This window comes from Pseudopipra pipra, chromosome 9 (assembly GCF_036250125.1).
Source record: "Pseudopipra pipra isolate bDixPip1 chromosome 9, bDixPip1.hap1, whole genome shotgun sequence".
Classification (NCBI taxonomy): domain Eukaryota; kingdom Metazoa; phylum Chordata; class Aves; order Passeriformes; family Pipridae; genus Pseudopipra; species Pseudopipra pipra.
The window spans coordinates 7677914-7699018 of NC_087557.1; the positions used below are offsets into that span (position 1 = coordinate 7677914).

The 21105-nt window shown below is 39.5% G+C and overlaps 1 protein-coding gene across 4 annotated transcripts; it reads right to left on the reverse strand.

The window, feature by feature from the left end:
* Positions 1-3985: 3985 nt before the first annotated feature.
* On the reverse strand, positions 3986-20671 carry UCHL5 (ubiquitin C-terminal hydrolase L5). 4 transcript variants are annotated; one of them, XM_064664430.1, is made up of 11 exons: positions 20472-20669; positions 19045-19108; positions 17803-17908; positions 10158-10283; positions 10010-10071; positions 9801-9931; positions 8378-8441; positions 7204-7306; positions 6688-6798; positions 6425-6523; positions 3986-4595 (listed from the first exon to the last, which is right to left on the reverse strand). In XM_064664430.1, the coding sequence occupies exons 1-11, from the start codon at positions 20551-20553 to the stop codon at positions 4551-4553; spliced, it is 993 nt and encodes a 330-aa protein (XP_064520500.1). In that variant the 5' UTR covers positions 20554-20669; the 3' UTR covers positions 3986-4550. The 4 variants fall into 4 exon arrangements, with proteins under 4 accessions (XP_064520500.1, XP_064520499.1, XP_064520501.1 ...); XM_064664429.1 differs by having other exon boundaries at positions 6688-6801; positions 20472-20668; XM_064664431.1 differs by lacking the exon at positions 6688-6798 and having other exon boundaries at positions 20472-20671.
* Positions 20672-21105: the final 434 nt, after the last annotated feature.

The window sequence follows — 21105 nt, forward strand, 5'->3', positions numbered from 1 at the left end:
TAGCAAATCATGATAAAATGCTTTTGCAGGAACACCAGTCCTCTTTCACAAAGGTATGAAGTAAACACAGGCTATAAACTTGACACTTCTCCACTTTCCTATTATGCTTTCGAGGTTGAAAACAAAATTGATCAAGTATTCTTTGCTGGACACATTAATTTTACTGTAGGAGTAACTGCACTGTCAGTTTGATGCAGCTTAGTCACTCTGCTTAAACCCAGGGACTTCACAGACAAGTCTGACAGTGCATATTTCAGCATCAACTCTAATTCTTCCAGAAAGCTCCCTGTCTTCAACCAAACCAGGCTGATTAAGCAAACACTGTTTCACTAATTAACAGAATGAGGAGTTTCAGCTTTCTCAAGACAAGACTGAAGAAGTGCTTCCAACCCTGAAGACCACTAAGACATTCTGTGGTTGATGTTCATCAGAAGCCAGACTGTTCCACGCAGCTGCCTCATAAATCCAGTAAAGTTGGATGCTATCACTGCCATATTAAAACAGGCTTTAACTTACCAAGACATTGTTCAGCCACCTACCAATAGAAACAGTGAACATGACTGAGTTTAGGGTGAAACATGAAAGGTTTAGTACCTACCTGGGGGGTGAGGTACCACACAAGGCTTTGAAAACACCTAGGAAGTAGGTTTCCCTTCAATCCCAGTAGTAAGCCAGCTTTTAAGGAAGCTGCAGGATAATCAACTGAAAAGATTTTAGTCATCACAGGAGCAGTTTGAGGAATGTGTAAGAATTATTTCATTTCTTTACACTCATCAGGTCTAAGCACAGAATCCACTTAAATGTTAACATGAAACTTTGATTTACTGATACAGTATTGGGATAAAGAAGATAAATAGCTCAGCCCATGCTGTAAGATCACACCTAAAGTCTGCCAAACATGATGTGCACAGTAACACATGGTGTGTCTTTGACAGGTAAATACTGTTATTCATCACACCAGAAAGTACTGTATCACTGGCTAAGAACACAGGATTTTTGTTTTCTGGCAAATTACTATAACTTGAAAGCAGTAGGTGATTCAGCATTTTCTAATTTTGAAATTAGCAAGAAGAAATTCCTCAAAGTTCACAACCAGTGCTGCTGAGAACTGCTTCTTCTCAGCCAGTCATCTAGAAATACAGCCCTGCAATTTCTCTGCATGCACTACCCAAATCCTGGCAAATGCTCTTAAACTTCAGGTTCATAGTTTAACTATTATGACCAACGAGAGCTAACATAACTTTTCAGATATATTCCCCTTAGCCTCCAACAAATACAAGGTAACACACTTTTAAAACTTTCTTTAGTGATGACAAACTATGCTTAAAGATTTCATTACTGGCCACAGATAAAACACTGACTTGAATTTATCACATTTTCAGCTGCACAAAACTCCTTACAAATAAGTCATGTACAAAATATAAAATGTTACCCTGTGAAGGAAGAAATCAGGCTACAGTAGGATTCCAAAATTTTTATATGCTGTGCTAAGACTAGCAGCCAGAGATCACACTGAAGCTTGGGATTTTATGCTTGCAAACTTTTAGCAAATAAGAGACACACTGACCTCTTTTGAGCAAAAGGAAAAAGCAGTTGCATGGCAAAATTCTTCACAGAAATGGAATTTACTGCTTATTCTCATTATACCCAAGTTTCAGTTCTGACAGCTATGCCACACCCTTTGTTTATACCAACAGAACACAGTGGCCCTTGAAATAAATCAGAACACAAACCTTTCACCATTCTACATACAGCAAAACAGAGTTTCTGAAAACTGTAAGACTGATTAAGGCCCAAATCTCTATTTTGATTTTTTGGGCACCTTTAATTTGCTAATTCATTGTCGTGGTTTAACCCCAGCTGCCAACTCAGCCCCAGAGTTGCTCATCACTTTCCACCAGTGGAATGGGGGAAGAGAATCAGAAGAGTAAAAGTGAGAAAACTTGTGGGTTGAGAGAAAGACAGCTCAAAGGGTCAGAAAAGGATGATGGTAATAGTTATAGAATTAGAATGTAGACGTGCTGCACAGTGTAACAGCTCACTGCCGGCTGACTGATGCCCAGCCAGCTCTGGAGCAGAGCCTCTGGCCAGCTTTCCCCTCAGTTTAAACACAGAGCACGATGTCACGTGCCATGAAATATCCCTTTGGCCACTGGAATCACTGTGTCCCCTCCCAACTCCTCATGTCCTGCTCCTCACTGGCAGGACATGAGATGCTGAAAAGTTTTTTACCAAGTATAAGCACTATTTAGCAACAACTAAAACCACCACTGTGTTATCAACATTATTCTCATACTTAATCCAGAACACAGCACTGTACCAGCTACTTGGAATTAACTGTAGCCCAGCCAAACCTGGACATTCATCATCTTCATACCCAGCTTTGCATTCATGTGACACTGTCCTAAAAGTAGGCAATAAACAAATAATTGTCTTTAAAGCCAAGACAGACATGAAAAAATGGTTCCACAAATTTGGTGAAAATAGTAAAAAATTATCAAAAGAGTTTTGATCAGGAAATATTCTATTATATAACGCAGAACACTAGTTTTGGCTTGCTCTACTTCTGCATTAAACAGCCTTTTTAAAAAAAATATTTTTCATTTACACATTGGACTAATGGATTTTGTGAAAATTTGATCTTTACATCCACCCTTCTTTGCCTTCCACAAACCCAGACAGTTTGCTTGCAACACAAGTTTTCTAATTTCTAAAGAAATTGCTATTAAAATTTGTTGATAACTACAAAAATAATTTGCTGCTTCAGCAAAATTCCTTTTCCTTTTGTACATGCTCAAGCATGCAAATAAAAGAAGAATGGAGTGATTTCAGTAGAGTTTAAGTTGACATCTATTAACAGCAAAATTTTAGGGTAGACATCAAAATTCTCCAAGGATGACAGGGTGCAGCAAGAATCATCAGGTTACCACATAAAAAGAGAGACAAATGTTTTCAACAAGTTGAAATGGAGTTTCAAACGTAATTTTAAGATCAGAAATGTCTCTTACAGAGGAAGTGTCTTTCCCTTCCCCTGGACAATAATGCTACAATGATTTACTAAAGTGGGAGACTCTCACACACACATTTGCGTTCTCATTAACCTGATCAACTTTGTACAGAACACAAATATAGATCTGATGCTCTTTTCTGAAACACATCTTACCCTTCCAGACACAGCAATGACTCAAGGAGATCCTTCCAGCAGTAGAAGAGCACAGTAAATGTTTTTCTTCAGCCAAAACTTTATCCTGTTAATATATATGCAATATATATGAAGCACCAAGAGATAACAGAATTTGTTTCATACTGGGGTTTCAAAAAATTCTCTAAATACACTATATTCTCATCAGACAAGCCTACAAGACCACAGGAGCTCACAGTTCAATGAAGTATGCCCATAGGCAAAGTAAGGGAAACAAGCATTTTAACAGTTTGAAATGTCTTCCAAACAATCAAAGTTCTCTTGCTTTTCTTTCTGTTTTTTTACCCAAATCCTTCAGGAGGAAACAGGAAGTGTTCTAAAAAAATTCACATACAGTGACAGTGTTTGAGCAATTCAAATAGTATGTATTGTTGCAATGACCTGTTATTATTCATACTAAAGCAATTTGTCTATTCATAGTGCAAGCAGCTTTTAAGGTGGCAGGACACCAAGTGAGCTCCATTCCCCAGATGTTCCCCTTGGTCCACAGAAGACAGTGAAGAGTCTTCCATCACAATGATTTTATCAACAATAATCCTCCACACACCTTTTTTCTTATCTTAAATTACCTCTCAAGGTCAAATAAAAAGCATTGCTTTAAAGACTTGAATTTAACATACTCCAGAATAGTAATAGCTTATATCCAAGGATATTAACTCCCCAAAACAACAGCATAACTCCCCTTCTAACCCAAATCTAGAATGCATATACTCACAGTCACAAGGTTGATGAACTCCATTATCTTAATTATCTTACCCAGTAATAAAATACCACAGAAGAAAGTTTGCCAAAATAAAAATGGGAATATTTATTATCTTTTCTACTAAAGCAATGCAGTTCTTTTAAGATTATACATTGGTCTTTGCAAATGTTTCTACAGCTAAATTCATACTTTTCAATTTTGTAAAAAAATTAGACACATACTTCATAAAAACAAAGACACAGGCTATGCCACTGAACAGCTGGAAGGTATTGTAACTGTTAGTAGGGATGAGCAAAGAAAGCTCATGCTTATGCTTAAAACTCTGGCGTTTGTATCGTTATATGTTCAAACGGGACAAAATGGGTACGTTCTCCTTGCACATTTTTGGGTCCACCTCCCAAGTTTTCAGCAATCAGGCAGACTGTTAAATACTGAATTTGAAGAGAACTTAAACATTGCTTAGCAGTACTACATGCACAAGATGCAGGGGAAGGAAGGAATCGGACCCGTGCATACAGTACAAGACAAAGTGTTACAACTGTCAAACGTGCACTGGACAAAATTTGAAGTTTATGAAAAGTTTTATTTGTAGTCATGAAAATAGTTTCAGAAGCAAATAACTGTATGTATTATGCAAAGTCATCTTCACTTGGCCTCCTGAGCTTTTTTGGCATTCTGTTTTTCTTTTGCCTAGAAAACAAAGGGAGATGATGTCAAGCTCTGAGAAGACAGATCTTTCTGAAGCTTTGAATGACTACTCATTACATTCCTGAACATCAAAATATGCTGTAAAAAGAAACATTTTAAATGTAAATTTAAACCCTTCAGAAGCATCCTACTACTATTTTACTGGGTTTGTATATAAAGGCTTTTAAGAATAGATATAGGTTTAAATAAATAATACAAAGGAAATTAGGTGATTTCTATGGGGAAAACGAGAGGAGGAAAAAAGCACTATTTTTAAAACATAATTTAAGCCTTCATTTTTTCATACCATCGTATTAATTTCATCTAACACAGAAATAACTCTTCCTAATGAAAATATTCTATGTCACAAGGAAACACTGCATTCAGACACACTGACTAGCAAAACTGAACTCTGCAATGACCAAGATCTTAGTGTTTTAGATCTTTCAGATGAGTGGGAAAAAAACCCAGAAGAGTTCCTATCAAGACATTTGCAGACAAATTCTTATATAACTTGTATCAATTACAAATGGCTCAAATTGCCAGGGAACTAGCATTTTTTCCTTATGGATTTAGTTAAAAGACAGGCTGGCCAAGAAGAGGGGGAAATTCAGAAGCAATATCAGCCAACTTTCTGTCAAAATATTTGTTCATTCTGAATCAGGCTGCTGCTTGTATCACTTGTTATTGAACAGAAAAGCATCTAATTCTGTGATTTAGAATTAAGATCTATCACCAGGTGCTCAGGTCCACTGGAAATTTGCTTGTAAAAGCAGCTTGATGGCCTTATAAATGACTCCTGCCAACACAAAACTGGATTAAAATTCCACACATTACCCAAAGAAGGAAAAGATTAAAAACTAGAAGTTACTGCCTTGTAAGCTCCAGGCCAGCAAATGTACCTTCCTAAGTAAATTCAGCTAAAGAATGGACTCATTAAAATAATATATAGCTCTTTTTTTCATTATAATAATACAGAGATCCTTTCTCAGTGAGTTCAAGACCAGGGATACTGCCTCTGGCACAAGAGCAGATATGCAAACCAGCACTGAGCTCAGTACAGCTCAAGTACCCGACCAGCCAGTTTAATAACCCTAGCAAAGTGACAGACACTCTTTAGTAACTAAGCTTTAATACAAACCTTAACAGTAAATCAATGTTAATAGCTAAACACCTTAAAAAGGGGGAAAGTAAAGCCCGTAAACGAGCAGAGCAGGGAAAAGGAGGGAAAGAATTCCCAGCTCCAGTCCCTGTGCCACGGCTGCCACCCGGCGGTCACAGCCCGGGACTGCACCAAACGGGGCGTGGAGAGTCCGCAGTGGCCAAAGGGACCGACCGCGGACGGTCCTGGGTGCACATTCGAACACTCTGCGGGTCAAAAAGGGATATCAGGAATGATATGGGGAACTCTATCACATACTAACCGAAGCCACGTATCATAATTTTAATAGGATTTTTAATTATCCACGCAGAAAAGCCCAAATCTTACGTCTCTTGTACTGCAGCATCTTACGCTCTGTAATGGGATTTAGATGATATTGAACTGCCTCTTCCTAAATCACCATCAGAAAAATTTGTTTAGTTTATTAAAGGGGAGATACAGCTTGCCTTTGCCTAATACTGCAAAGCTGGTTTGTCCCACAATCTCCAATCTGCACTGAAATTGTGCCTCTTGAGAACAAGGTAAAGTAGCAATACACATGAACGTAAAAAATGTGGTCAAATATCTTGGAATCATAAATGTCATGGGTTTGTTTATTTAATTTTACACAGAAGGTATGAAGAATTATAATAATATACTGTTTCTTAAAAGTCAGCTAGAAAATACTCACTTTTTCTACTAATGGTATTAACTGCTGGTGCTCTGCTAGAGTCTTTAATAATTCCATGATGAAAGGCAGGTAATTATGTTTTCTTCTAATATTTTCGATCTAAAAATAAATTAAAAGCATTAAAGTATTATTATATCGCTCAACTATCTTCTAGTCCCCATCCAGTTCTTTCACATTAATTGCAGCAGCTCCCATAGATATAAAAACCAGCTTTTTCTTACAACTGTTGCAATAATTTCATCAGAAAAGCAAAGGCTACATACCTTATATCTTTTTAATTTTTGGTTCTCTTCTTCAATTAACATCTGGTATTTTGCAACTTCTGATTGTATAGAACTTAGCATATTACTACTTTGATCTGTATCCATAGGCTCCTCCTTCCACAAAACAGAAAAAAACCTAAACTAAGTCTTGTCTTCAGAATATTTCTGTCACAGATTAGGGTATCACAGTTATAGCAACATTCCAGGAATTTCCTCAGTTAGGTATAAGCAGAATAGCTCAGGCACTAGGTAAAGAACAATTCCAGTACCACAGCAGATGAGTCAAGACTGAAAGCCACAATGACATGGTCACACTGTACCCAGTGCTCAGCTCAGCTCCCTGGGAAGGAACCAGAGCTGCAGCAGTGACTGTGCTGCACAGGGAAGCAGTACTAGCAATCCTTCCCTGCTTTTTTTACTGATACTCCATTTGGAGCAAGGAAAGGAGGTGAATAGTAAAGCAAACACACAGAACTACTAGAGAACTACTCCAGTAATGTAAATACCATGGCCTACCTCTGCCAGCTGTTGCTGTAACTCTGCAATCCTCTGCTCATATATCATCTTCCTGTCAGACACAATAGCCATCAGGTTAAACCTTATCTCACCTTCACTGTATCTAAAGGAGGAACAGAAAAACAAAACAACAAAAACAACCCACTTTCAAAATTAGTCACTAACATGACAATTCAAAAACCTCCTCCTCTATTTCATTAGAAGGGAATGCATTTCATGGAAACAACATTTTAAATGGATCTATTAAATTAAGTTGTGCTACAGATCTAATTTTGCCTCAAATGAATTCTACCCAATTTGTAACTCCTAATAACCTCCTCTCCCCAGATATTACTATTCCTGTCTGTGGCCACAAAACATAAACACTTAAACTGTGAAAAAAGGAAAACAAAACACAATATAGTTGACAATAAAACTTGCACAAGACTGCTGCATACAATAGTTTTTACTTTCTCATTACTATTACTGGAAAGAAACATGGGAGACTTCTTCATACAGTGTGAAAAGTACATTCAACAATCAGACTAGCAGGCCTTTCAGACTCAAAATTCTCCAAATGGAATTTGGTAGTAATGCTTTGCTTATTAAAAAGAAGTCTTCAAGCAAAAGCTTTTAAAATAATTTTCTAGAAACGGCATAAAATCAACTTTATTTCTAGCACATTTAGGGTTGCTGTTTGGAGTCAGAGCCAACAAGTAGGAAAACTTAAGTAGTATTTTTTTCCAGTTTAAATTTCTAAAACAAGCCACATACCAAAGAAAATTTTGTTATCTCTAAATCCCAGCTGTATGGATATAGTTACTATCTAGTACTCCTAAGTATGAGCACACACTCAAACTTTACTAATGGTCATGACACTCTTAGTTTTCACTTGCAAAAACCCACAGCTTTTTAACAGAGATAATAATCTTGCTCTTCTTTTTCCAGAGCACTAGTGGGGTCTCTCTTTACTACACAGATACCTTACTTTAATTACATAGCAGTACAGTGTCTCACATTTATCTCATGTTGGGCAATAGGTTCTCAAGTCACACAATGATACACATACAAAAATGATGCATAAGCATAATTCCTTAGAAATTCAGCTGATATTCTTTAACTGAAGGAAATTAAGAGTAAGGAATTTTAAAACACATAGAAGGTGCTATATTTTAAAAGCATCATGACCATTTACTTTTGTATACGCTTCTCTATGACAGGCCGTACAGCACTTATCCAGTCATCTTGGTTGCATGCACCTGGGGAAAAACAAAGACAAAAATTAACCATCCTGGCAAAATTTACTGCAAAGTCAAGACTTGGATAATTCAGGTGTATGCAGCAACTTCAAAGTATGCAACAAGTTCTTCCTTAGCAACTGCAGTCTCAAATTACTCAGGTGATTTTTTCAGGAGGCAGAAGACATTTTATTAATTACAATATTTAGATAAGACATTTTATTAATTACAATATTTAGATAACGCAGTGACCAAAGCAATGGGGCAAAACTAAATTTTAAGGGCATAAGCATCTAACAAATTACTTTGATGATAACACAAAACAACAGGGCAGGGGGAAAGTATGTTATGGAAGATTTATATGAGAGGAAAGAAGTTAGTTGGTATGACAACATTACAATAGATAGCAAAAGAAAACATTATGGATAGCTACAGCTGTCTGTTTAGTATCAACTCTTGATTTTTGTCTCTGAAGATGCAATACAATGTTAAAAAGTCAGACACAGAGAAAAACCATAAAAGGCTATATGATAGATAACTTGACTTTGAGATAAACGAGAGAATAACTAAAGGTGATTTCCTAAGTTGACAATGCCTCTTTAACAACTTCAAGACCTTCACGTAAATGAAGAGACTCATGATCTTGTGACCACAAAAATGATGTTACTGGTAGGTCTGCTGACTGTACACTATCTCTAGACTGACTAAAGACAAGCCATTTAGCACCAAGCCACTACTCAGCCTAAAAATAAAATATAACTGCCAACAAAACTGGGAAAACACTCTGGAAATGGAGTGTGGAACACACTGACATTAGATCAGACATGAAAGTACAGATACATGATAGGCACTGCAGAGCTTTTCAAGACACAACACAGCACACATATCACCAAGCTAAGAAAGATTACAAAACAGGAGCAAGTCTTACAGAGAATAAAACTATGCTGGAAGTAACTATTTTTTTTTAGAACAATTAGGAAAATAATTGTTATCTAAGAAGAGGGCAGGGTGCAAACACAAGCACATAAAAAAAGTGTTTGGAATCAGCTGTGTACACGCTGCCAGTATGTAAACTTCTCTCTTGCAACAAAATTATCAAGGTATTAGTATGGATTGCATGGCCTGTTCATTTGATTACTGAATGAAAGAAGAGATCATAAGAAACATGGAGGAAGCAGGAAGAAAGCTGTATTTTCAGTCCAACAAAACTAAAACAATATAAATGACTACAAATAAATACAAACCTGAACTGCACATTTAGAAAACTTAAGATATTTTTTATTTTAATAAATAACTTGTTTTGAGCCTGTAATATCTGACCAATTCTTCAAAAAGCTATTGTTACAATGGAAGATGTTCAGAAAAAATACCAAATGTTACCTAAATCAATTGGTCCTTCCCTTAAGCCATCGAGCTCATACAGACGACCATTAACAGGAACGTAGCTCACAAAATGAAATGCATCTTCTTCCTTTGCTGAAGACTTTGCATCAAATTCAAACATCTGTTGTCTGCAAAGAGAATTTTAGAAAACCTGAGATTAAAAAGAATTTCCTTCCAGTTTTGCCCAGATTTAAAACATGTGTTACCTGGCAAAACTGTTGTGAACTTGCCGAATCACTTCTGAGTTGCTCAGTGCCAAACCTTTCATCTGAAAGGAAGTTACACAGTGACTGTGAGCCAGCACAGCCAGAACACTGTAACACTTAAAAAATACAGAAAACGGTGGGCACTTACTGCAGCATCAAAACTTTGTGAAAATTCCTTAAATTCTGACAAAGTCTCTCCTAGATGGATGTCTTGATGAGCACAATTTAACAGCACACTTATTATGGCTTGAGTTGCACAAGCATTATTAATTACCTAGAAAAAAGTATTGAGAATTTGTTCATCATTGGTGATAAAAACTTACTTCAATCTGGGCAACATTTTTCGTTACAAACACACACTTTCTGTGCTGCATCATATTACAAGTTCACTCTAAAACAGACTAGATTTGCTGCCTGAGTAGCTGCAGAAAAGCTTTTGCTGTAGGAGACTAGTAAAATGAATTCTGGATGGCTGCAATATACAATTCATTGGTAAAACTGGTATTGCATAGCTCTACTTAGAAACTGTCACTCTACTGCCTCAACATCTCCCTAAAAGGATTAATGAAGGACACAGAAGAAATGTAGGAATCCTCTGATCTCTGCGGAAAAACACATAAAGTACTATTCAAAGCAAGCTGCCCAAATTGCATTATTGTATCTTAAAAAAAAAAGTCAACTCTCCCCTCAAAAAACTCCTTCAAATAATCAGAATTCCTACCAGGCACAGCAGGTCAAAAAAAATTAATTTAGAGCAATAAAGCACATTATGGAACCTAGAATTTTTATTAAAAGGTTGTGTTGGACAAAAGAATTTCACATATTCTAGGGATAAACTAATAAAATTTAGAAGTGTTCCAAGATGTGAAAACTGTTAAAAATATAGTTTGCTGAATAATATAATAAGTCATATGATACTTCAAGATTTTTCAGTTTTTTCTTAATTTACAATATACCTATCCTTTTCAAGCTAACATGTAAGATACTAGTTTGACACTGTTACTCTTCAGTGTTAAATATTCCATTTTTAGAAAATATAAACAACCCTCTTCACATTAAAGCCATGTTTTTAATGTTGTTTACCAATACCCAAACTAAACCACAGTATTTTAAGAAAGAGACTACAAGAATTATTAAATATAATCTGAGATTTAATTAAAAGCAGAGTAATCGAAAGTTATAAGACCGTAATACAAGAAAGACTTTATATTAGTGTTTTCTCAGTGAGCTATAGGTTAGGAAAAAGTAAGGTATCTTTAGTCTATGACACTATTCTGCAATTGAAAATGCTACTTAAACCATAGGACTGGTAGAGAGGATGTGAATTTTGTATTAAAAAAATGAAAATTAGTTGAGGGCTGTGAATGTGAAACCACTTCCAACAAGAAAGGAGAAGGAAAAAAAAAGTGAGAAAACCTGACCAACCTGTTTTACAGTCAAAGCTGGTTGCAACAAAGGAAAACCTACTATGTTAATAATATAAGCCACATTATATATTCATTTTCTATACTTCAGGGTGTTCTCAGTTCAGATTATGTTTGTATGCAGATGATAAAGAAATAATAAAACACTCAATTTAATAAAATTACGATCTAGGTGACTTAAATGGTAATCAAGGGAGTCAACTGCACGTGCAGAAAGATTACAGCAAGTGAAACTCAGGTTAAACAAACTGCAGGTACACAAGCAAGGGCTGGAGTACACACAATTGCAGAATTAAGAACATAGGAAGAAAAGCCATCAGGGGCAGTGAAATAATGAAACAGAAGCAGAAAAATTCAACCCCCCCCCGCTACCAGAATGGCATAATTTGAATTAACACTGTTACATAGGAAAAGAAATCAAGAACTAAAGATTCTCTCAGATATGACTAGAGAATGTTATCAGAGACAGTTGTAAAAGTAGCACTAGGATGAAAGCAGAAGAGCCCAAGTGGATCAGAGTGGGCTGACCTGACACAGTGGTTACAAACACTCCAAGTTGACAGAGAAAGGAGAAAGAAGGGAGGGACAGCTGTGTTGACAAATATTAGAACAGTGCTGCTACAACAAAGGGAGGGCCACTACAGCAAACTGTACTTGTTAAATCCTGACTAATACAGGACATTATAGAGAGAGACAGGACTAAATGGCAACCACTTTTGCTGAAAAATCAGGATGAAACAATCAGTTGCTATGGCAAAGATAACTCAAGAATGGTTTCAAAAAAAGGGAAGGGAAATTTAGAGACATTTTGTGCCGACCAGCTAGATACAGGAACTTTAAACAACAGAAAAGAGGAAAAATTAGACTTGGCAGGCAATTCATGGGCTCATCAAATACTGAGCATAAATGTGATTTTGTATTTCAGCTACAGTATGAGTTGTGTCTGATGAAGTATATAAAGACCAAGCTAAACAATGTCTAACTGCTAGAAAACAATATACAAAAGATGCAGACCTGAGGCCAGTGGCCTCCAGTTGTTGAAATGAAAATACATTACAAAAATGCATTATAGAACTTCAGAAAGTGAGAGGCAGGAGGTAAGGAAAGGGCAGCAAGAACAGTCCTGTAGCAGAGGAACAGAGGCAAGTGCAGGTGATGCACATAAAAATCCAGTGTTCCTGGATCTAGATGACATGGGAGAAGTACCAAGGTGGAATAAGGAGGTCCCTGGCTAGTGGCAGCTCACAGGCAGGGTGAAGAGTGCAGAGTGAGGAGGATGTGACTGCAGTAGCAGATGAGGACAAGTGCAAGGTTTACTGTCACACAGGCACGATGCCATCAGTGCACACAGTCAGGCCAGCACTGGTACACACACAGCTACTGAGTCCTTCAAGGGAAACTGCTCAGGATACCCATCTCTCCAGTTTCCAGTGGATCCCACTGAAGGTGTCTCAGCATTGGCTGAAAACATGTTCTGAATGACAATAAATGCAGGTTTTCCCCAAAGGACTTGTTTTTTTTTACTTGAGGCTTAAGAGGATCTTCTTTATTTGTCCAGTAATCCCAACATTTGCCTGGATATTTCTGTCCAGGAAGCCCTGGTAAGGTATTTGATCAATATTCAGGACTCCAACTTAAAGCATATACCTGTATTTGAAAGATTTTTCTAGCAAAAGTACAAAGAGTATTTAATAATATTTGAAACAAAATCATAATATACATATACAGGTATGTATCACGAGAAGATTGCCACATCACCCAGTGAAACTCAGCTTAAAACAAACCAAGGAACCACCAGAACAGGCTACTCTGGCACACTCTTCAAGATGCATTACTTCCTAAGCATGCATCTTTCTCTAGGGATCCAGTCTGAGTTTCTGGATCAACCTCAGGCTGAAGCACTTTAAGGTCTCGAATCGCATCTTCCATCTGATGGATTTCGTATTTTGCTTTTCAAAAAAGCTGTGGACAACCCTGTGCTGTGGTAGCATAACCATCAGATCTCTGGGCTTTACCTACTAAGCATCCCAGTGGTACAGAACAGCTGGTTTTACAAAGCTCAACATGAAAAATTCAGCATTAGCAAAAAGTTCCACAACTTATTCTTGTCTAAAAAATGGAAAGTTTTTAAAAATTTTTATTTCCTTGGAGTAACGATATAATATTTTTACAGTTGTATTCAGTTACTGAAAATCTTTTCCCGATTTGTTTAATGTACTTAGAAGTTATCTGATATCCCAAGTTTAGCTTTAACATGGATATCTGGTCTATCTTAATATTACCAAACCTGAAAGAGTCAAAACTTGAAATCAATTAAGTACTGGAAATGTTAAAATACAGATGCTTCCCTCAGTGGCACAAAGACAACTGAAGACCAATGTTTTGTTATTAACAGTAACATTTATAAGACCCTCCTTCCGAAGGTATTCCCAATTAATGAAGTTAATGTTCTATCATCAACCAATGCAAAATAAAATAAATACATGGCACCAAAGAAAGGCAGGATACCATTACTTTAGTAATAAAACCTGAAGAGTTTATTAAACTAAAAAAGTGTAGTTCACAAGTCTGCAACAATGGCATTCACTTTTGTCAAGAGACACTTGCACTCCTGCAGTGCTGAGCACAGAACACAGCTACTCCAAGCAGTGCAGAGGGAAGCTGAATACACTGGGTAGGCATAACCATGTAGCTGCTGCATGTCAAAATAACAGCAAGGGCCCACTTAAACAACACAGAAATCAGGAAATTCAGAGTTAAGGCTGAAATTGTATCCTTAACTCACCTCATTGTGCCTAGGTATCCTAGCTCAAAGGGTATGTAAGATCATCCAGAGTTCTGTGGCCTCAAATAGAGGACCAAATCATACCTAGGCATAACAGGGAGGCCAAATTTAACATGAGTGCACATAAAAGTGACCATTAAAAAAACACCTTTAATATGCATGCATACCAGACAGACTTTTAAATTCAACCCCCAAACATAATCCTGATTTAACTGTGAACAAGATCTAGCTGTCATTTGGAATTCAACTACAACATCAGTATGAAAGTGGAAATGAGTAAGATGTGAGCATGCACGAGCTTCTTAGCAAAACTGTGTTTCCTAATGCAATTTCAAAGATGTTTTGCTAGACACAGTTTGCGAGCTGTAGCCTTTTACATCTAACTAAAGTTCCCCCCAATTAAACAACTTTTAAGATGGAACATTTAATTGAAATTGAATAGAAACAGAGCTATGCTGTAATAACATCAGTTATTTCCCATACTCAACTATTGTTACATATCAACAGTAACTTTGTCTTGCTCATACAGGATTCAGGATTATATTTTAAACCATGTCTGCAGTAAAACGAATTGTACCAAATCTCTTCAGATGATAATATTTAAAAGAAGAAAATGTATGGGAAAGGAAAGAGATACAAAGACTTCCTCAGATTTTTAAGGCTCCTTTGTCATGTCAGTTTTGAAGACACAGATCAACAGAGCAATAACCTTAAATGTCAAAAATTTTCCTAACAAATCTATTTGTTCTGGGATTCCAGCCTACAAATGAACATATTGTTATTTTACATCATCATTTTTGTAATGAAGAAAAAAAGTCTTGAAAGACCTTAAAGCCACCACAAAATTTGGCTTAAAACATACACAGAGAAAATAAAAAGACTACACATGAGCCCAGCTGAATGATGGCTGGGAGGACTTGCTCTTTCACAATAAAAGTATTTAATATTAATGTTCATCTTCCTTGGTGTTCCTGGGTGACTCAGAAGGATTCACAGACTATGGCCTCAAGAAATGCAACCACCTCAGCACTACCATAGAAAAACTCCCGTTCTCTCTCACTTACCTGTTACTGGCTTTGTCCTGTCCAGACTCACTGGACAAACACATCTCACAATACAGCAGGAGACCAGCCCAGAAAATAGGCACAGAGCATCTACAGACAACTGCTGGCTGATGAGCTGCAGTGGCTCACACAAGTGCAGTGAGTAGCTGAGCCATTGTGAGAGAAGAACAGAACCACAGCGTGGAAAGGAGACAGGCTGAGAGGACCAAGGCATCCTGCTCTCATCATCACAAGATCAGACAGTTGCTCAAGAAAACTCCAAAAGTCCTCAAAACATTGCTTGTCAAGTTTAATCTCTAACCAAGGCTAACTTTCTTCGATGTGAGAGTCACCAGAGCTAAACTGGTATTACAGCTCCCTCCAAAATATCCAAAGCAGTTTTTTTCACTTATCTGTTGGCTTTTAATAGTAATTTCTTCACAGCTATTTTACTAGTTGTTCGGCCACAATGTATCAGTCCAGACAAAGCTGAACTGATATAAACCACAAGAATGTCTACAAGAAAAATGTCCTGATTTTGCTAAGCCACTGCACTTGACTGACAGACAACACTAAAACACGACAAAGATACTAACTTTAAACTTTTTGCAAATTACTTTTGAAACATCTATTCCATGCCATCAAGTGGTGTAACCAGGTACTACTATTTTAAGAGTCAACATTTCTAGAAATTGCTTTCCTGCTAAAATTAAGAGTCGCTCCATCACATCCTCCTTAAAAGCAGAAGGTGAAGGAAGCAGAAGATTACAAAGTTCCTACACCTTCACAAAGAGGATTCAGGCTTAAGAAAACATTAAAATATGAATGTTTCAAAGAAAGCTACAAAATAAAGAAGACTTTTCACTGTTAGCCTTTAATTTTGTGGGTTTTGTTCTTAAGTCTACCATTATCCAAATTTTTTTATGTAAATTCTGCAATCTTAAAGCTCAAGAAAGTTCCTCTTAGCTTAGTGCCAAGCTTCTAAAAGGGAAGTGAAGGGGGGGGAAGGCAAAAGAAGCAGAGCAAGCAGACAAATGCTTTGAAAGTTTTCAGCATTCACAGGAACAGCAATTCTGGCAGACCCTCAACTACAGACAGGAAACAAGATGAAGTCCCTTGAGTGAGGGAAAATTTACCTTCATCTTGAGAAAGAGAACAAACAACCCAAACCAAAACCCAAACCCAAAACCCCCTCTCTAGCTTCATATCAGAGTAATTTCCTGCTGCCACGTAACTACCCTTGGAGAGTTTTATCAAGGATTTTCCTGAGCTTCTTTGCATTATGGCTCTTCTGTAGCCACAGCCTATGATCACCAGCAGCATGTTTGGTTAGGCAGAAGTCACAACTTAAACCACTGTCTATCAGAGCTATCAGACTATAAAGATGTTTGACAAACCACTGCTGATCACTGTATCATAAAAACAGTGGGCAGTGCTTGGCAGGACTTGAGAGCTGCAGCAGGGGAACAATGAAGAAAATCAGTATTAAAAAAGACCAAAGAATGAAGTCATCCTCAATAGCGTGAAACAGTAAGGTGATTATAAAATACAACAGAAGCACAGGTACAGAGTGGCCAGGACAGCTATTTCCACTGTTTTCCATATTTCTATACTTTTAGCTGCAGGTGTGTGGAGACTTTTTATATCCTGAAATTTACATACAAAACACTTCTGCCTTTGTGGTGGGACATAAAACAAAAAAAAAACCCAACCAGGGGAAAAAACCCTCCAGCAAATAGACTATGTACAGGCTTCATAGAAAGCCTAACATTTTGCCTTTTGGTATGAATGCTTTGTAATTAACACATATAGGATTACATTTTCTGTTTAGACTTACACTTATCGCTGTTTCATAAAGAGATCTTGCAAAAGATCTAAAAACATTTATTAAATACTCCTGTTTTCATTCTGGTTACTTTCTCTTGCTTTTCTTGCTTGCCAACAACACACACACACAGTCTGTCAATGCTAACACAAAATTTCAGTACTATTTGGTATTTAATAAAATACAGTGGCTTACATCAGCAAAACCAATTTTTCCTGTAATTTCAAATTTAAACTCACCTTTCTGATTTAAATACTTAAAACTTACATGCCAAAACTGTCTGCAAACCCTTAAGGAAAGTATTATCCTAGAGCTATACTTCCCCAGCTGCAGAGCATTTGAGAAACACAAGAAATAAAAACAGGGCCAAAATAAACGTTTCTTCCAAGAAGTTGTTGAAAGTGGTTTCAAAAAAATAATTTGCTCATTCTGCTGAGAACATGTACCAAGTCTTTATTTACTGCACAGAAGAGTGAGTTAATCTGTGGGCTGACAAATAACAACCCATGGCTGGTATTTTTGACTTAACATATCAAACTGATTTGCTTTGTTAATCACGTTTCAATACACAGTTCCTACTCTCAGAATTTGTTGAAGTCATTTCCCCTTCTAAAGTGTTAATTTTTGTGTTCATATTAACACAAAGATGGCTTATTTTTCAGTAGTAAAAGCTATGATTCATGACTTATTTAAGAAAATTACTGAACTTGCCATACCTGCTTAGCAAAAAATATTGTATCCAGTCTGGAGTCCTGAACAACAGAACCTGCTGGTTCCTCTCCAGGCTGCCACTTGAAGAGAAAAATTAGCCCATGTACTGGCCTGAAAAACAAAATTGATAGAAAAAAGATCACCTGTACTGATGAAAAGTATTGAATCCAGAAGTCTATACTGTAATTTAACTGTATGCTGGTATGGTAATTCTGTTCACTATTTATAAACACAGGGAACTTCCACTGAAATTTTCAGATGTGGTCTTTTAATTGGGCAGAAGACAATTCAGGCTTCCTTCTGTAAATGTTAAACAAACCCAATTTAAGTTAGCATTCAGCCTGTAACTTACTTAAGTCAGTGCCAGTTTTCCTGGTTACTGCAACTATTACAGCTGCACAACTCTCATTTGAATTGGTTAGTGATAAATACCTGTCAAAACATTTGTCAATCCCATACAAGAGCAGGAACTAAAGTTTTGGTAATCCTTCCAGACACAGATGAAACATTCAAAGAGGAGCTCTCATGAAACTTCCAGTTTTCTACTAAAAATACATCATGCTTTTCAGACTGCACCAATTGTTGCATCTTCTGAGAGGTTAGTTATGCAAGTGTGGGATATCCACGCAGGATACAGGTCCGGGTTAGATGACATTTTCCTCTTAAAATCTTGTCTATTAATAAGGGTAACAATGCATCATGGACAAAATGGTAAAAGAACTAATATTGCCTAATGAGAACAGAACTGTTCCATACGACACCAGCTGTTCTCAGCTACAACAAGCCTATTTGCCTTCACATACACATGGAAGTGGCTCTGCAGGAAAAACGAGTTACAGAGGTACGTAAGTAGAGTAAAGTAATTTATTTTAGACAACTGATGCAATATCATTACGTGAGGAAGTAAGGAAAATAAAAGCAAGGAACAGAAATTTGTCACAGAATTTGTTAAAAGATATAATGCAAGCTAATGGCAAAATCATTAGAAATCTATTTCCACATTCTAGCCGCTATTAGGACCTCTCTCAAAACCTGGAAAAGCTAGATTAAGGATCAAGGCATTAATAAAAAGCAATTTAACTGTCAGGTATTCCATTAAATCAAAATCCTAATAAACTTCTGTGGAAACTGAAGGAAAAAACACAAATTCAAAAAACCCCAAACAAAAAAGCCACCAAAACCACCTGAGTTTCCTATACATTCTCTCGGGACTTCAGACAAATGTAAATAAAAAACATGTGCCTTACTTCAGTTTTTCGAAGTTCTCTGGTTCCAAACTCCATATTTCTTCAACTTGTGCTCCTCTACAGCCTGAAACAAGGAAAAATACAGGTTTCTTCAACTAACCCATTTAAAAGGGATGCAGCCACTAAACAAAGAAATATGAAAGAAAATACGTAAAGACATATGTAACACTTACAACTTCTATGTCCAGGTTATGGATAAGTCTATCTATGGGCTTTGCATTTAAGAAAGAAGCAGAGGAGATTAAAACGTCTTTGGTCACCTCGTGTCCTCCACTCAACTGAAAACAACACTGTTTTCAAAGACATTATCAGCAAGTCCAAAGCAGAACTTGAAACATTTATCTCCAGGAAAAGACCCATTGTAGTAGACTGAAAATACTGTAAATGATACGCTCAAGCAAGACATTTGCAGAAGACAGAGCCCAAAAGGTTCAATACTTAAAACGTGGGAGATTAATCCATAGGTTAAATAAAAAGAGAAAAGGAGAGGCATGTCTGGACTTGTGAAAAAAAGACAGGACAGAAACTATGAATCAACCTAGCATAAAATCATTTTGCTTCTTTGGCCAATTCCTGTGTAGACTTAGCTGTCACTATAACCATACACTCACAGTATCACCAAAGATTTTAAACACAATTCAACATAAAATTTAATATTCTAGAAGACCAAGCAGCCCCTTGTAGACTCCCCAGCCCAATGCCAAGGCCCGTAGCTCAGCCCTGGGGAGCTTGTTCTCCCCTTCTTCCAGGCAACTGGCGACAAAACGAGAGGACAGTCTTAAGCTGCACCAGGGGAGATTTAGGCTGGACACCAGCAGGAATTTATTCACAGAAAGAGTGCTTAGATATTGGAATGGACCGCCGAGGGAGGTGGTGGATTCACCGTCCCTGGTGGTGTTTAAGGAAAGACTGGACGCGGCACTCAATGCCACGGTCTGGTTCACAGAGCGGTGCTCGGTCACAGGCCGGACTCAGTGACCGCAGAGGTCTCTTCAAACCTCAGTGATTCGGTGACTCCACGCGGCGCGTCCTCACCGCGCTCCCCGCCGGCGGCGCAACTCGTGCCGTGGGCGAGGGCCCCGTGGGCGAGGGCCCCGTGGGCGAGGGCCCCGTGGGCGAGGGCCCCGTGGGCGAGGGCCCCGTGGGCGAGGGCCCCGTGGGCGCCGCCGCACAGCCCGCGCTGGGCCCGGGGGCTCCGCCGCCCGCGGGCGCTGCCGGGGACGGGCCAGCGGCCGGAGGTCACAAGAGACGGCTCGTCCCCACCCGCGCCGGGAGCGCTCCCGCTCCGCGGCAGCGTCCGGGCCGAGCCCCGCGCCCCGCTCGGCCGGAGCCCCGCACCTCTCGCCGGGGCACCGCTGCCGCACCGACCCGCGCGGGAACAGCCCCGCGAAGCCCCCGCCGCCCGCCCGGCCCCGCCGCCCTCTCACCGAAGCCCTTGATGAGTTCGGTGAAGACGCCCGGGTCGCTCTCCATGAGGCACCACTCGCCGGCGCTGCTGCCCCCGGACATGGCGGCTCCGCCGCCGCTCAGGCCGCGCTGCCGCCCCGCGCCGCTCCCTTCCCTTCCCGGCAGGACCCGCGCCGGGCAGCGCCATGGAGAGGCGGGGCGGCCGCAGGAAGCGGCGCCCGCGACTGGATCCGGGGCAGCCGCCGGCGGCTCCGGCACCGCCCCGGCCGCGGGAGGACCGCGCCACGCCCCGCGGGGCCGCTGCGGGGCGGCTGCGGGGGGGGCGGAGGGTGCGGGACCGGCGTACGCCCCGGCGGGGAGCGGGGCCGGCCCCGAGCGCGGCTCCATCCGGGCACCGCGCGGGGGGCGCGGCCCCATCCGGGTCCCGGCGATGCTGTCGGGGCGCGGCGGGCGGGGCCGGTGCGGGAGTCGCGGAGCTCCGGCGGCCGCAGCGGGACAGCCCTGCCCGCCCTGCGCGCCCGGCGCGGCCCCGCCGCCGCTCGGTGTCCCCGGCGCGTCCCCCGCCCGTCGCCCCGCGGGCTCCGGCGCTGCGGCACCGCCCGGCCCCGCCCGGGCCGCGGCCGCGCAGGCAAGTGGCGCGTCCCGGGGTGCGGG

Coding starts and splice junctions, on each gene's coding strand:
- UCHL5 (XM_064664429.1), bottom strand. CDS start 20,553: ATGTCCGGGGGCAGCAGCGCCGGCGAGTGGTGCCTCATGGAGAGCGAC. Junction 10,072..10,157: donor CACAAAGTTTTGATGCTGCA/GTAAGTGCCCAC, acceptor ACTTCCTTTCAG/ATGAAAGGTTTGGCACTGAG. Junction 7,307..8,377: donor ATAGAGAAGCGTATACAAAA/GTAAATGGTCAT, acceptor TTCCTCCTTTAG/ATACAGTGAAGGTGAGATAA.